The sequence below is a fragment of the Scyliorhinus canicula genome, chromosome 13, assembly GCF_902713615.1.
Source record: "Scyliorhinus canicula chromosome 13, sScyCan1.1, whole genome shotgun sequence".
Lineage (NCBI taxonomy): Eukaryota > Metazoa > Chordata > Chondrichthyes > Carcharhiniformes > Scyliorhinidae > Scyliorhinus > Scyliorhinus canicula.
Window position 1 is genome coordinate 76,665,389 of NC_052158.1, and position 17,105 is coordinate 76,682,493.

At 52.3% G+C, this 17,105-nt stretch overlaps 1 protein-coding gene across 3 annotated transcripts in view; it reads right to left on the reverse strand.

Annotated features, from left to right (window-relative positions):
- epha4b (eph receptor A4b) overlaps positions 1-17,105 on the reverse strand; it is a 480,535-nt gene that overhangs the window by 68,517 nt on the left and 394,913 nt on the right. For all 3 annotated transcript variants that reach the window (XM_038815297.1, XM_038815298.1, XM_038815299.1), the window contains 3 exons: positions 8,880-8,947; positions 7,143-7,268; positions 1,131-1,316 (listed from right to left, as the gene is read on the reverse strand). In XM_038815297.1, the coding sequence (XP_038671225.1) occupies positions 1,131-1,316; positions 7,143-7,268; positions 8,880-8,947 (380 nt within the window). The remainder of the gene's footprint in view (positions 1-1,130; positions 1,317-7,142; positions 7,269-8,879; positions 8,948-17,105) is intronic.

The following is a 17,105-nucleotide window of genomic DNA, read 5'->3' on the forward strand; positions in this document are numbered from 1 at the left end:
GCTTTTCACAGTAACTTCATTGAAGCCTACTCGTGACAATAAGTGTTTTTCATGTTTCATGATAATTTTCCTGAGGAACATGGGGCACTGCTGATTGATATCCCCGTGAACTTCATAGAATACAGTTCTCTTGGTGAGCATACGGAGGCCCGCCCAGCTGGAGCTCGTTAGCTGACCTTTAAATGTGGCTCCCAGACCCAATAGTCCTGAGCTAGGATGCTTGTTTTGGGTGCCACAGTAGCATCCAAATAAACCAGTTTGGCCTTTCACTCTGCACCTCCTGGAATTATTACAAGCCTCATGTGCAAAGATTGTTCACTTGATGAAGAAACCAGAATCCACCTGCTGCCCGGAGGAGTCCACACCACAATAAGCAGGCAGTGCTTTGGACACGAGCAGGCAGGGTTCTCAATTCTGATTGGTCTTTCTTGCTGAAAGTTTCACCACATGACCTCAACTGTCCCACCTACTCAAACAATCTCTTTTCTCAATCCCAGCATTTTTATAGTTTACAATGTGGAAGCATTCAAACATATATATATATATCTATTGTCTATATATATATAAACAACTTCTTTAATACCCTTTTGCAGATTCCGGCACTTTGCAGATTAATCTTTAATGCCCGGATAATGCCGAAAGGCGAGCAAACTCGAGGAGCAACGGAGGGAAACAAAATGACAGACGAGAGAACAGAATCATGGCAGGCAGCAGATGCAGCTTTCAAAGTGCAGCTGCTATCACAGGTGGGGAGAGGGGGAGGGGGAGGGGGTGACGGGAGACGGTGACAGCACAGTGTATTGAGCAGGTGGTTCCTGGCTGTTCCAAATATTCCCAAAAGACGTCATAATCCCTCTTTAAGTGAGTGCTATGTAGTACAGGGTGCTCAAACCCAAGTAAATTACTTGAAGTCAGGGGGTCTGATTGATGTAATTATAGCCCCGATTTATCTCAATGGAACAAAGCTTCTGCCATGCAGTAAAATAAGTCACTCTCCCAGTCCCCACTCGGTTTCAGAAGTATTTAAAACCAAAACTTTCCAAAATCAATCTGGGGCTTATTGCTGGAGAGCGCACCCTTGAAGCTGGAGAATTAATATTCCAAGATGTGATGGAGTTAGAAATACCTACATTTTGTAACCACCCCTTCCAGGTGGATTATGTTGGGATTGTCAAACTGTCCCATGATGCTTGCTTCGCTCAGGAAGTCTCTGCGTTGTTTCTCTGAGTAGCCAGCTTTTAGGCTCTTGATAGCCACGTAGATCTCCCTCTTCCCAGGTAACTTTAAACGTCCGCTGCAAACCTCACCGAATTCACCTGGTCACAAAACAAATATAGGAAATCTCCTTTTCATTCACATACAATACGCTCTGTCAACCAGTAAAGCTAAATTATTGCGATAAGTCATTACAATCCACTGATGATACATTACTGAATCCATTCATACTAATGTGGTGCCCACTGTAGGAATAGAACACGCAGCCAATCTGTGAATTCATCATAAGGACGGATCTAATTAATGTGCGCATCTTGGCAGGTATTTAAAAATAAATCTCTGGGGTAAATCTTGTCTTCGGGTCTTTACTGTTTGTGCCGCTTCTCTCTCAATCAATCTCTCCCTTGCTCACAAAACCTGCGCTGAATCCTCTACTTTTACAATGCAATGAAAAACGGGAGCACAGCTGTTTAAACGTTAACTGCCAGCCGGCTGAGCACTTCAGATCCATCAAGACCAAGCTGCATTCAGAAATCAATTTCCCTCACTAACGTCGGTTGGTATCAGCCAGGACAGCAGCTGGGCCACTTAAATTGGTTTCAGTGCCATAGGACCAGGGATGGGAAGGTCAGCCAAGGTTCCAGTTTCGATTGTGTTCCCAGCCTTTCCTGCTGGAGCATTTGCATATATGTGTGTGTGGGTGTCAAAGTGAGTGCAAGATCATGGTAGCGGTGTAGCTCTGAATGTTCAAATAGCCTTCCTGGGATCATTTCCCAAGTTTAAAGGGGAAAATAAGAGCATGATTAGAGTGGTGCAACATGGCACTGAATAAGACAGTAGGATGAACTGACACAGAACATAGAACATAATGCGGGGTGGCACAAGTTTGAGAACGAGCAGGTTTGAGACTGAGGGACAGAAGGTGATAAAACGCCGTCTGTTTGGATCCTATACATTGATCTGAACAGTGAACGAAAAGGGCTGGAATAAAACAGAGAGTGCTGGAGGACCTCAGCAGGGTCTGGCAGCATCCAGTGGAGAGGGAAATACAGTTAACGTTTCAAGTCCAATATGGCACTTTTGAACATTAGACGCGAAATGTTAATTCGGTTTCTTCTCCACAGATGCTGGCAGACCTGCTGTGTTTTCTTCCCCGGCACATGCTGTTCTTACTTCTGAACTCCAGCATTCATAGTATTTCATTGTTGTTTTTTTTTAAAAAGCGGCACTTTTTCCCCTTGCTAGGTTCTCAGTACGATCTGTGGTAGTAACCACTGCTGTATATATTAGGGTATGTATGGAAAGGCCCTGTACTATAGGTACGGGGGTAGTCACTGCCTGATGGCTCCGCCCAGTAGGCGGAGTATAAATACATGTGCTCCCCGTACAGCAGCCATTTCGCCAGCTGCTGCAGGAGGCCACACACCTTAGTGTAATAGAGCCTCAGTTGTATTCAACTCTCATCTTTGTGCAATTGATCGTGCATTAATTTATTACACTAAAGTTTTCAGAAGATGGACCTCCGCATCAAGCCAGATCGCCTGCAGCTGGATCCGCAATCAAGCAACGCCAAAAAGGACTTTGAACACAGGCTAACCTGTTTCGAAGCTTACATCAGGTCTGCACCAGACCCAATTCTGGAAGCTCAGAAGATCCAGATCCTCTACACGCGACTGAGCTCCAGCGTTTTTCCGCTTATCCAGGATGCGCTGACCTACGATGAAGCCATGGCGCTACTGAAAGAGAATTACGCTCAGCGGACTAACACACTTTACGCCAGGCACGTCCTCTCAACTCGTAGTCAACTCCCTGGTGAGTCAATAGAAGATTTCTGGCGTGCTCTAATTCCCCTGGTCAGAGACTGAGACTGTCAGGCCGTCACGGCAACTGAACACTCAAATTTACTCATGCGGGACGCTTTTGTTACAGGGATTACGGTGATCAGATCACATCCGCCAGTGACTTTTAGAGGGGGCCACGCTCGACCTCGCAGCAACCAAAAAGCTGGCGCTATCGATGACGGTCGCCTTGCGCAATATCCAGACCTACACCCCCGGCCGCACGGCCCACCCCTCCTACGCAATGTGGACCCCGCAGACGGCCGCCCCATCGGGGACTCCACTCAGCCAACCCTACGCCTGTGCCACGCGCCAACCAGCCCTCCCGGGGGTCCCAGATGTTGCATCTGCGGGCAGCCAAAACACCCCCGCCAACGCTGCCCGGCCCGGAGACCCTTTGCAAGGCCTGCGGCAAAAAGGGGCACTTCGTTGTGGTGTGCCAGGCTCGCTCAGTCGCCGCTATCGCTCCGACCCCTCCCGCGTACGGACAGGAGGTGCTGACATCTTACTCCCCACAGACCACGCACGGCCAGTGGGTGCCGCCATCTTCCCCTCCCCAGGCTACGTGCGGCTCATAGGCACCGCCATCTTGTTCAACCTCCGCCACGTGCAGCCCGTGGGCGCCGCCATCCTGTCCTCCTCAGGATCGTCAGGTGCCGTCATCTTGTCTCCCCCACAACACCATCGTTCCAGGAACCGTGCCCCCCGTGCACCCCATTGTCTGACACCAGCGACGACCAGCCACGGCTCGCCTCGGTCACGATCGACCAGTCTCACCCGCACAATCTAACAACCCCCTCCACAAGCGTATAGATCGATGGGCACGAGATCTCCTGTCTGCTGGACTCCGGGAGTACCGAGAGCTTCATACATCCCGATACGGTAAGGCGCTGTTCCCTTGCGGTACACCCCGCTAATCAGAGAATCTCCCTGACCTCCGGGTCCCACTTTGTGGCGATCCGGGGGTACTGCATTGCCATGCTCACTATCCAGGCGTAGAGTTCAGCGGCTTCCGCCTCTACGTCCTCCCCAACCTCTGCTACTCGGTCTGGACTTCCAGTGTAATCTCCAGAGCCTAACATTGAAATTCGGCGGGCCCCTACCACCCCTTACTGTGTGCGGCCCCGCGACCCTAAAGGTTGACTCACCTTCCCTATTCGCAAACCTAACCCCGGATTGCAAACCCGTTGCCACCAGGAGCAGACGGTACAGCATCCAGGACAGAACCTTCATCAGGTCCGAGGTCCAGCGGCTGCTTCGGGAAGGCATCATCGAGGCCAGCAACAGCCCCTGGAGAGCCCAAGTGGTAGTGGTGAACACGGGGGAGAAACACAGAATGGTCGTGAACCACAGCCAGACCATCAATCAGTGCACGCAGCTCGACGGGTACCCCCTCCCACACATATCTGATATGGTCAATCAGATTGCACATTACCGGGTCTTCTCAACTGTAGACCTAAAATCCGCCTACCACCAGCTCCCCATCCGTAAGGCGGACCGCCCATACACTGCCTTCGAGGCAGGTGGCCGCCTCTACCACATTCATGAGAGAGAAGCGGCACAAACAGTAAAGACCTGAAGTTCCCTTCGGCGTCACCAACGGGGTCTCGGTCTTCCAAAGGCAGATGGACCAAATGGTTGACCAGTACGGTCTGCGGACCACTTTCCCGCACCTGGAAAATGTCACCATCTGCGACCACGACCAGCAGGACCATGATGCCAACCTTGCCAAATTTCTCCCCGCCACTCTCCTAAACCTCACTTATAACAAGGAGAAGTGCGTATTCAGCACGAATCGCTTTCCCATCCTTAGCTATGTGGTCCAGAACGGAGTTCTGGGGCCCGACCCCGCCGCATGTGCCCCCTCGTGGAGCTCCCCCTTCCCCACTGCCCCAAGGCCCTCAAAAGCTGCCTGGGGTTCTTTTCTTACTACGTCTAGTGGGTTCCAAATTATGCGGACAACGCCCGCCCACTCATCCAGTCCACCCATTTCTCTCTGACGGCCGAGGCTCAACAGACCTTCAAGCGTATTAGGGCCGACATTGCCAAGGCCGCGATGCACACAGTCGTTGAGACCTTACCCTTTCAAGTGGAGAATGACGCATCAGACGTCACTCTAGCCGTCACCCTCAACCAGGCAGGCAGGCCCGTGGCATTCTTTTCACAAACACTTCATGCCTCCGAAATTCGGCACTCCTCCGTCGAAAAAGAGGCCCAGGTCATCGTTAAAGCTGTGCGGCATTGGAGGCATTACCTGACCGGCAGGAGATTCAGATTCCTCACTGACCAACGGTCGGTAGCCTTCATGTTTAACAACACACAGCAGGGCAAGATCAAGAATGATAAAATATTGAGGTGGAGAATCGAGCTCTCCACCTACAACTACGAGATTTTGTATCGCCCCGGTAACCTCAATGAGCCCACCAGTGGCCTATCCCGAGGTACATATGCCAGCGAACAGGTGGACCAACTCCGGACTCTGCACGACAACCTTTATCACCCGGGAGTCACATGGTTGTACCACTTCATTAAGGCCCGCAATCTGCCCTACTCCGTCGAGGAAGTCACGGCCATCACCAGAGACTGCCAGGTCTATGCGGACCTCACTTCTACCAGCCGTCTCGTGCGCGCCTGGTGAAGGCCTCCCGGCCCTTTGAACGCCTCAGCATGGACTTCAAAGGGCCCCTCCCCTCCAGCGACCGGAACACGTATTTCCTCAGTCTGGTCGATGAGTACTCCAGATTCCCCTTCACCATCCCATGCCCCAACATGACATCTGCCACCGTCAGCAAAGCCCTCAACACCACCATCTTCGCTCTGTTCGGCTTCCCTGCCTACATCCACAGTAAGAAGTCTTACAACACCAGGTTAAAGTCCAACAGGTTTGTTTCAAACACGAGCTTTCGGAGCACGGCTCCTTCTTCAGGTGATTCACCTGAAGAAGGAGCCGTGCTCCGAAAGCTCGTGTTTGAAACAAACCTGTTGGACTTTAACCTGGTGTTGTAAGACTTCTTACTGTGCTCACCCCAGTCCAACGCCGGCATCTCCACATCATGTACATCCACAGTGACAGGGGATCCTCATTCATGAGCAATGAGCTGCGTCAGTTCCTGCTCCACAAGGGTATCGCCTCGAGCAGGACGACCAGCTATAACCCCCGGGAAAACGGACAGGTGGAGAGGGAGAACGGGACGGTCTGGAGCGCCGTCCAGCTGGCCCTATGGTCCAGAAATCTCCCGGCCTCCCGCTGGCAGGAGGTCTTCCCCGATGCACTGCACTTCATTCGGTTGCTCCTATGCACTGCGACCAACGACACACCCCATGAACGTCTCTTTGCCTTCCCCAGGAAGTCGCTCCCGACTTTGCTCGCAGCTCCAACACCCGTACTCCTCTGTAAGCACGTACGACTCCGCAAAGCGGACCCGTTGGTGGAAAGGGTGCAGTTACTCCATGCCAACCCCCAGTATGCCTACGTAGCGTACCCCGACGTCCGCCAAGATACTGTCTCTCTCAGTGACCTGGCACAAGCAGATTCCACACACACACAGCCCCCCCCCCCAGCCCGGCGCCACCCTCCCCTCCCCTGGCGCACCCAGCAGCATCCCCCCAGGACCATCCATCCTCTCCCTGCCCACGCCCGAGGATGAAGGGGATCTTGGCACGTTCCCGGAGTCACCAAGAACCCGACTGACGCCAGAATCGGCGCCACCACTGCGTCGCTCCCAACGTCAGATCAAGGCTCCGGACCGGCTCAACCTGTAATTGGTTCTTGACTCAAAATATTTTTCTCTGTATATTAAACTTGCGCTGTATATAGTTCTCCACCACCCCCGCCGGACTCAATTTTGACAGGGGGTGAATGTGGTAGTAACCACTGCTGTATATATTAGGGTATGTATAGTAAGGCCCTGTACTACAGTCCCTGCCTGCTGGCTCTGCCCAATAGGCAGAGTATAAATATGTGTGCACCCCATACAGCAGCTATTTCGCCAGCTGCTGTAGGAGGCCACACATCTTAGTGAAATAAAGCCTCAGTTGTATTCAACTCTCGTCTTTGTGCAATTGATCGCGCATCACCATCCGACTTACCAGCCCCGATAACTCTTTCAATCCGAATGCAGGATGCATCAATTTCCTTTGCAAAGTCCCGAACAGCTTGATTGGGGTCTTCGTAGGTGTGAGGGTGAACGTAGGTTCTACTCCCAGGCAACCGGACTAGGCAAAAAGGCAAAAAACAGCCTGTGAAGTTACAGTTGTACTGCGTATAATGAGATCTCTTCTCATCGGATATTCAGCGAGTAAAATATATGCACGCAAGAAGTCTTGTCAAATCGCAGGGATCAAAAGGCATGTTTCTGAATCTGAGTCTATCATTCAAATTAAACAACTTTATTCATTAATGTGGAGGCTTTTATCAACATGGTATATAAAATTGCCCAAAAGGATCTAACTAATGATCCAAATTATGTATTCATAATATCCTGATTGGCACTGAAATGATACATATCAAATAGATCTGAAGTCCCTTCCTACTATAAAAAATAGGTTAATTCTGCTCACTTGCTATCATAAGAGAGCAGGGGAATACAAATGGAAGACAGGTCCATTCTTCTTTCTATCCTTCTGCTGTATATGTCAAACTGGGCAAATTGTTCATGTCAACAATTACAGACCATTGTAATACATAGGGCGGGACTCTCTCTTCTATGAACTAAGTCACCATGCCCACCGGAAAACTGATGAGAATCGCTCCGGACTTTTTCCTCGAAGGTTCGGGGTGATTTTCCATTTTCAAGGGGGCTAGCAGAGTCCCGGCATGCGTCCCGCAACTTCGGCTGCCAGCGGGGCCCTGCAGCAATGATTGCGCAGCCGAGCATGTACACAGCGGCCGGCCGCGGGTCCGCGCGGTGGCCGTCTTCACACCAACCCCACGCAACATGGCAGAGCCTTACAGGGGCCTGGTGCGGAGGAACAGAGCCCCCCCCCCCCCCCCCCCAGAATGAGCGCACCCGTTGATCGGGAGCCCCTGATCGCGGTCCTGGCCACCTTGGAGGCCCCCCCCGGAGTTGGATACCCCCGCCGCCCCACTAGGACGGCCCCCGCAGCCAGAACGCTGAAGTTCCGCCGGGTGGGACCACATGTGAACCACACCGGCGGGACTCGGTGGCCATTTGGCCCGTCGAGCGCAGAGAATTTGCCGCGGAGACCACTTTAAATGGCCCCTGACCTGCGCTGCGTTGCCTGCACGCACCTTACTGTTCCGCGGAGAATCGCAGAAGCGCCATCACGCCGGAAATGGCTGTTCTCCGTCCCCGCGCCGGGCGCGATTCCGGCGAGGTGGGCCGGAGAATCCCACCTATAATGAGGCGTATCAATAACAGCTGGATTTACTCCCTGCAGAATATTTAGAGTCAATAGAGTTTTAAAACACAAAAAGGCCTTTCGGCCCATCGTGTCTGTGCTGGCCATCAAGCAACTATCTATTCTAATTCCATTTCCCAGCACTTGGTCCGTAGCCTTGTATGATACCCATGATGTATACCCGATGCTTCTTCCAATGGACTTCAATTAGTTAATTTCCACCTATTGTAATCTGAACGTGTGACCTCAGGGTGAATTCTCCATTGGCGGGATTTTCTGTTCTGCCGGCTGTGCACCCCCTCCCAAAGGTTTTCCGGTGGCGTGGGTGCCCACAATTGGAAATCCCACTGGCCAGCAGCAGGAATGGAGAATCCGGTCGCCAGCAATGGCACGTTGCCGAGAAACTCACGTCTGTGGACGCGGAGAATTTACCCCCTCATTTTAAACTTTCCATTTTAATCTTACCTTGACCATGATGGAACTGCAATTTTTCTTCGTCTGGGTCTTGTTTAGCTTTGATGTAGCCACAGTGCCTTTGGAACAAATAAAAGGAGATATTGTTCAATGCCACAAGTGGAAAGCAGAGGATAGCTACAGACTGTAACATTAATTGAGCTTGGTGCAGTAAATATTTTACTGTTTAACCAGTGTTTTAGTACTGGGTGCAAATGGCTTGTAAAAATAAAGACCTTGGAAGTAATTATCTTCAGCCTGTTCTAAATACGTTTAAATGGTGTTAACTAGGAATTTACAGATAATACTTTATGAAATTAATAATTTAAACTAGTTAAATTGATTATTTTAAACAAACTACAAATAAATTAGTGAATTAATAATATAAACACTGGTTAATTAAATATATAACACAAGGTTAGATAAAGATAGAAGTGCAGATGATATGCTGTATATGTAGCATGTGGGGGTTTGTGGAGGCTAACTGAATATGTACAGTCTACACCTTCGGGAGGTGGTGGTGAGTTGTCTTTTGAACCGCTGCAGTCCCAGAGGTGAAGGTACACCTACTGTGCTGTTAGGAAGGGAGTTCCAGGATTTTGCGCTAGTGACAGTCAAGGAACAGTCATCCAACAGTCAGACTCCTATTTATTAACTACAGCTCAGCCTTCAACACTATGATTCCTACAAAACTCATCTCCAAACTCCATGCCCTTGGCCTCGGCTCCTCCCTCCGTGTCTGGATTCTAAACTTCCTAACCCACAGACCACAATTAGTAAGGATAGGCAACAACACCTCCTCCACGATCATCCTCAACACCGGTGCCCCACAAAGTTGTGTCCTCAGCCCCCTACTATACGCCTTATGCACCTATGACTGTGGCCAAATTCCCCATCAACTCGAGTTTCAAATTTGCTGATGACACCACAGTAGTGGGTCGGATTTCAAACAATGACGAGACAGAGTACAGGAATGAGATAGACAATCTGGTGAACTGGTGCAACAACAATAATCTCTCCCTCAATGTGAACAAAACAAAGGAGAGTGTCATCGACTTCGGGAAGTGTAGAGAAGAACATGCCCCAGTCTACATCAATGGGAAAGAAGTAGAAAGGTTCGAGAGCTTCAAATTCTTAGGTGTCCAGATTACCAACGACCTGTCCTGGTCCTCCCATGCCGACACTATAGTTAAGAAAGCCCACCAATGACTCTACTTTCTCATAAGACTGAGCTCATCTCAGCTACGACTCTCACCAACGTTTACAGATGCACCATTGAAAGCATTCTTTCTGGTTGTATCACAGCTTGGTATGGATCCTGCTCTGCCCAAGACTGCAGGAAACTACAAACGGTCACGAATGTAGCCCAGTCCATCATGCAAACCAGCTTCCCATCCATTGACTCTGTCTATAATTCCTGCTGCCTCAGAAAGGCAACCAGCATAATTAAGGACCCCACGCACTCCGGACATACTCTCTTCCACCTTTTTCCGTCAGGAAAAAGATACAAAAGTTTGAGGTCACATATCAACCGACTCAAGAACAGCTTCTTCCCTACTGCCATCAGACTTTTGAATGGACGTACCTCGTATTAAGTTGATCTTTTCTCTACACCCTAGTTATGACTGTAACATTACATTCTGTAGTCTCGCCTTCCTTCCGTATGAACGGTATGAGTTGTCTGTACAGCATGCAAGAAACAATGGGTGGGATTCTTTCACCCTGGGGCCGGGCCGGAGAATCACAGGATGGGTGCGAATCGCGGCACGCCGCCCCAACGCCGATTCTCTGAGAGCGGAGAATCAGCGCCATTGCCGCTGTTCGGGGGCCGTTCTACGGGGCCCCCTGGCGATTCTCGGCCCAGGATGGGCCGAGCGGCCACGCAAAAAAAGCTGGGTCCCGATCACGCTGGGGATCGGCAGCTGGAGCGGCGTGGGCCCCTCCAGTGCCGTGCTGGCCCCCTGTAGGGGTCAGAATTGCTGCTCCTGAGGCCATGTTGATGTTGTCGGGAAACGCGACGGCATTTACAACGGCGTCAACACTTAGCCTCAGGATCAGAGAATCCCGCCCAATACTTTTCACTGCATATTAATAAATGAGACAATAATAAATAATTCAAAGGAATGGAGATCTATTTGCAAGTCAAGATGGTGAGTGCCTTGTAGGGGAACGTCCAGGTGGTGGGGTACCCAGGTATCTGCTGCTCTTGTCCTTCTCGATGGTAGTGGTCGTGGCTTTGGATGGTGCTGTCTAAGGAACTTTGGGGAGTTACTGCAGTGCTTATTGTAGATGGTCCATATGGCTGCCATTGTTCCTCGGTGGTGGAGGGTTTGAATGTTTGTGGAAGGGAGACCAGTTAAGTGGGCTGCTTTGTCCTGGATGGTTTAGAGCTTCTTGAGTGTTGTTGGATCTGCACTCATCCAGGCAAGTGGAGAGTATTCCATTCTACTCCTGACTTGTGCCTTGTAGATGGTGGACAAGCTTTGAGGGTTCAGGAGGTGAGTCACTCTTCTTAGAATTCCCACCTGGGCAATTTCCCGCATTGCTGGGTAGATACCCCGTGTTGTAGCTATACTATCGCTGAATCCCCTACCATCAACATCCTGGGAGTTATCATTGATCAGAAATTGAACTGGATGAGCCATATTACTACTGTGGCTACCAGGGCAAGTCAAAGGCTAGGAATTCTATTGAATAAGGGGAGTAATGCTATTGAACGACAAGGGGCGATGGTTAGATCATCCCTTGTAGCAGATGGTCATTGCCTGGCACTTGTGTGGCATGAATGTAACTTGCCACTTGTCAGCACAAGCCTGGATATTGACCTCCAACCACCACAACCATCTTCCTTTGTGCCAGGTATGACTCCAACCTGTGAAGAGCTTGTCCCCTGATTCTTATTGACTCCAGTTTAGCTCCTTGATGCCATACGCAGTCAAATGCTGCCTTGATGTCAAGGGCAGTCACTCTTACCTCATCTCTGGCATTCAGCTCTTTTGTCCATGTTTGAGCCAAGGCTGTAATGAGGTCAGGATCTGAATGGCCCTGGCAGAACCCAAACTGAGCATCCGTGAGCAGGTTATTGCTGAGTAAGTACCACTTGATAGCACTGGTGATGACTCCTTCCATCACTTTGCTGATAATGGAGAGTAGACTGATAGGGCGGTAATTGGCTGGGTTAGATTTGTCCTGTTCCTTGTGCACAGGACACACCTGGGCAATTTCCCGCATTGCTGGGTAGATACCCCGTGTTGTAGCTATACTGGAAGAGCTTGGCTAGGGTGTGGCAAGTTCTAGAGTACAAGTCTTCAGTACAAATGCCGGAATATTGTCAGGACCCATAGCCTTTGCAGTATCCGGTACCTTCAGCTGTTTCTTGGTATCACATGGAGTGAATCAAATTGGCTGAAGACTGACATCTGTGATGCTTGGGACCTCCAGAGGAGACCGAGATGGATCGTCTCCACAGCACTGCTGGCTGAAGATCGTTGCGAATGCTTCAGCCTTGTCTTTTGCACATGTGTGCTGGGCTCCCCCATCATTGAAGATGGGGATATTTGTGGAGCTTCCTCCTCCAGTGAGTTATTTAATTGTCTACCACCATTCACGGCTGGTCTGCAGAGCTTAGATCTGATGTGTTTGTGGAATCGCTTAGCTCTGTCTATTGCTTGCTGTTTCTGCTATTAGTCCTGTGTTGTAGCTTCACTAGGTCGACACCTCATTTTTTGGTATACCCGATGTTGCTCCTGGCATGCTCTCCTGCACTCTTCATTGTTGTTGCGGTATTGTGGTCCACATAGGAGCGAAGGAACCAATGGCATAAGTGGAACTGAGAGTACGATTTGACTGAAGAATGTTTAAGAGATTGGCTACAAACTGAAAAGCAGAACCTTAAAAGAAAATAGGGCTGAATTCTCCGTTCCTGAGACTAAGTGTTGACGACAGTGCAGGATTCGTCGAGTTCCATGACAGCAAAACTGGCGCCGCATCAGGACTGATTCAGTGACTGTTGAGGGGCTAGCACAGGCACTACGTGGAACACAACCTATTCCAATGAGAAATGGTGTGGGCTGACAGGTTGCAGCCACATATACACATGACACTCCCCACACACACCGTCCCAGCCAACAAGATGGCAGCAAGGAGAGCAGCCCCACGATTTAGGAACGTCAAACTGGAGACGCTGCCGGATGCGTGGAGGAGAGACAAGCCTCCTTGTACCCCGGCCTACGAAGGACGTTGTCACCCACCGCCATTCGCCATGCCTGGGTGCAGGGGCAGTGAGCGTCACCAGCACCACCGTCTGGACCAGCCAGCAGTGCTGTAGAAACCCCTCAGGGCGGTCAGGGTGAGTAGGCAACACTGTGCCCCTGGCACGAACCCCCACTCCATACACCCGTAACCCTATCCCCCTCCCCACTCGAAGGGTGCCAAGCCCCCACCCTGTACCACATGTCGGCACCCATCCCATACTGGCCGTCATGTCCAGGTGCCCTGGCCAGAGGCCACCCCCTGGGCTGCATGCGCTGGACCGTCTAACACTGATGTTTTCTGTAACCACCCCCCCTCGCTCAGGAGAAGGCTGCCTATAACCGCCGGTAGTGGGCGAAAACAGGAGGAGAACCGCCGGACCTGCAGCCCCCCGCCTCCCACTGTGGCTGAGCAAAGAGCCTTTCATGTGCTCGCTGGCCCACAGGAAAGGGGAAAGGGAGGTTGCTGGGGTGGAGATCGGCTGTGCGTGAGGAAGTGAGATCCCGCTTATTTGCGATTGCCTGTGACACGTGTGTCAACTCCCCCCACAACACTCCCCTCACACCACCCTGTGTTCCATGGCTGCCAGCATGCAGACCCTCGTCGAGGCCAGAGTGGGCCTCCAGGGCTGGCAGTGCTAAGTGGTGGGGGAGCATCAGGGGATAGCTCTGCTTGCACCTCCATCCGATCGAGTAGCCTGGGGCCAATGGGGACCCCGAGCGAGGAGGAGGTGGTAGGGCCCATGCCGGTGACTCCCGCAGGGGAGGTGCTGGAACATTGCAGCACCATGGACTCTCCCCATCCAGTCGCTGGCACATTTGGTGGGCAGTTGGCAGAACAGATGGCACCACACCACCAGGGACATCTGAGCAACAGCTTGACCCATCCGAGAAGACGGCCGCCAATGGGGACCCAGGTTGCAGGGCGGGAATCACAGCAGGCAGCCTCCACTCCTGATGTACCATAGGAGGATCCAACTGGATGCACCATTAGGGCCCCTAAGGTCAGAAAGTTCGACACTAGTTAGGTTGGTATGGGTGCAGGGTCAAGTTTAATTTTAGGGGCCAGGGCATGTATCTGTAAATAGTTCTGCATATTAAACACCTGTGACCAATGTTACAACCTGCCTCGGTGCTCTGTCAGAGAGGTGTGAGGAATGGGATAGTCTGGGCTGACCAGAGAGGATGTGCGGAGGGAGGGGAATGTGCGGATGTTTGGGTGGGCTGGGCTCCCCATCCTCTACCCGATCATCCCACCACTGTCACCCCAGGGATCCGATGGGACCGTGTGATGGAATGGCCAGGTCCCATGTAGGGATCACCCAGGTGAACGGTGGAAAGAGCTACCGTGGACAGGAGTTGGACATTGTCAAACGATGCAGAGAACCAGAGCTTATCGCAGAGCGGGTTGCCATCATCCTCCATCCCATGGACTAGACCTGGAGTTATAGGGCCCACTCCCTGTAGTGCGGCAGGTATGTATCACAGACGGGGTGGTGGCCGGCAGTGTGGGGGTGCGGTGTGGCGTCCGTGCCCTTGGCCAGGTTCCTCCACCCCCCCCCTCGCATATTCGGTGGATCTGGAGCCGATCAGAGCGTTCCGTGCACCTTGGCCCTGGCGCATACGTCATGTGGCCTCCTTTGCTTGCTGGGCCCGATGTCCTGTCCACCCTCGCCCTCCCCCGCTTTCTCCTTGTTGGACGAGGCCTGGTGTTCATCCTCCTCCTCCTCTTCCAGCACGTCACCCCTCTGCTGTGCGATATTGTGGAGGACGCAGCAGGCGGCCATGACCCTCTCAACATCATACTGGAGGGCCCTTCCAGAGTGGTCCAGGCACCTGAACCTAATCTTCAGGAGGCCGAAGCACCCAGCTCGATCACACCCTTGGCCGTTACATGAGCGTTGTTGTAGCAGGTCTCCACATTGGTCTGTGGCCTTGAGATAGGCGTCATCAGCTACGACCGCAGAGGTTAATCCCTCTCGTCCAGGAGCCAGTCCCCAGCCGGAGTAGTGTCTCGAACATGTCAGGAATCGTCAGATGTGCTAGGATGAAGGTGTCATGCACACTACCTGGGTATTGGGCGCAGATGTGCATGATGCACATCTGATGGTCACCTATCAGCTGCATGATCATCGAGTAGAACCCCTTTGGGTTAGTGAAGAGCGGCCTCTCATCTGCAGGTGCTCGTAGGGGGACATGTATCCTGTCGATCACCCCCTTGACCCAGGGCATGTCGGTGATGGTGGCGAACCCCATTGCCCGTGCATCCTGGTGGGCTCGGTCCACGTTGAAGTGGATGTATTGTACCGACTGGATATATAGGGCCTCTGCGACGGCGGGGATGCACCTGTGCACCGGGTCTGTGAGATCCCGGACACGTCCCCACTGGGAGCCTGGAAAGACCCCTTTGGGTAAATGTTCAGGGCGACAGCCTCACAGGGAGCGGGTCCTCCCTCCATCCCCTCGCAGTGCCAGGAGCGCCATGAACTGGCAGTTATGTCGCACTGTCCCCCTGCTCAGCCGGAGTTTTCGACGGCATGACCAGTCCGGCAGGTTCTCGAATGACAGGCGCTGCGATAACACACAAGGCCTCATGCGGCTCCTCCTCCTCAGCTTGTTGGGCAGCTGGCTTTCCAGCTTGGCGGCTGCCTGTCTGGGGCAGATTCCGCTGCTGCACGCTCCTCTGCTGCAGCTTCCCCCTCCTCGAGCAGCGCAAGCTCATACTACAGTCGCATGGCATCTCACAGGGCTGTGGCGAACAGCAGGAAGGCCACCATTGCTGATTGAGTTCCAATATCCATTGTATGCAGTGTGTTAAAGGCCGACATGTTAACATGGTGCATACACCCATGCCCAACCAGGTCTGACGGGTACACTCTGGCCCCGGTTGGCACATGCCCGTCCCCCCCCCATATCCCCACCCCTGGTTGGCACTGCGGGCTCTGCCCCCACATGCCCGCCCCCATCTCCACACCCCTGGCCCCATTGGTGCCCGGGACCATGGGGCCCTCTGGCCCTGGTGCCAACCCCTGTTGCCAGGGGCATTGTGGGCTTGCACTACCCTTGACAATGGCATATTCCGCAGCCACACCCAGTGCCCCGTAGAGGCTCTAGTGGACGTTGCCCTTCAGTGGGATGCATGATGCAGCCCTGGCGGGTGGCGGCCGGTTGGAGATGGGGTGTGCTGCGGAGCGTGGGGTGTGGGGATGCAAACTGGGCTGTGGGGGTGGTGTTACTCTACAGAACCAAGTTGGGTGATCGCTGCCTTTCAGGCCGCAGCAATGGTGCTCCGTGCCTGGACACTGCCCCAGTTCGGTGGGGGCCACTCGGCCCATTTCTCCTCTCACCCCCACCCCCTAATGGCAGAGCTCCCCTTGCCCACCCCAGCCAGTGTCCGGCTCAGCAGCCCACGTTCGCGCTGCTCTGTGTCCTACCTCTTCTCTCTCCCTCATCAGTCGCAACGCCGGTTTCACAATTTTTAAAAGCACAAGTGTACCGCGCTGTTGGGAATTTGGCCATCGGAGGCGGATAATCGCGGTGGCCCCGGAGAATAGTGGGGTCAGGCCCACTAATGGTATGCAAAATTTACTGTACCTGCATTCCAGAATGCATTAGCGCCACTGTTGAGGGCGATGGAGAATAACAATATGGCATCAAATTGTCTCCTGCCACGAATCAGGCATTGGAAACGATTCTCCGCCCAACCACGTTTCTCGATTTTGACGTCGGCCGACGGAGATCCCACCCAATAATCTCTGGCTGACTATGCGAGCCATATGCAAACCAAAATGGAGATAAACCGATTGGAGATTTAAATAAGGGGCTAATAGACTGGTGTAGGGGGAATGGTTCTCAGTTCATGGGAAATTGGTACAGGTACTGCGGAAAGAAGGGGCTGACCTGTTGGGACATGCCCCACTTAAGCTGTGTTGGGGCCAAGGGGGATTGAATAGCCAGTGTGTGAGAAGACTTTAATTAAGAGGGAAGG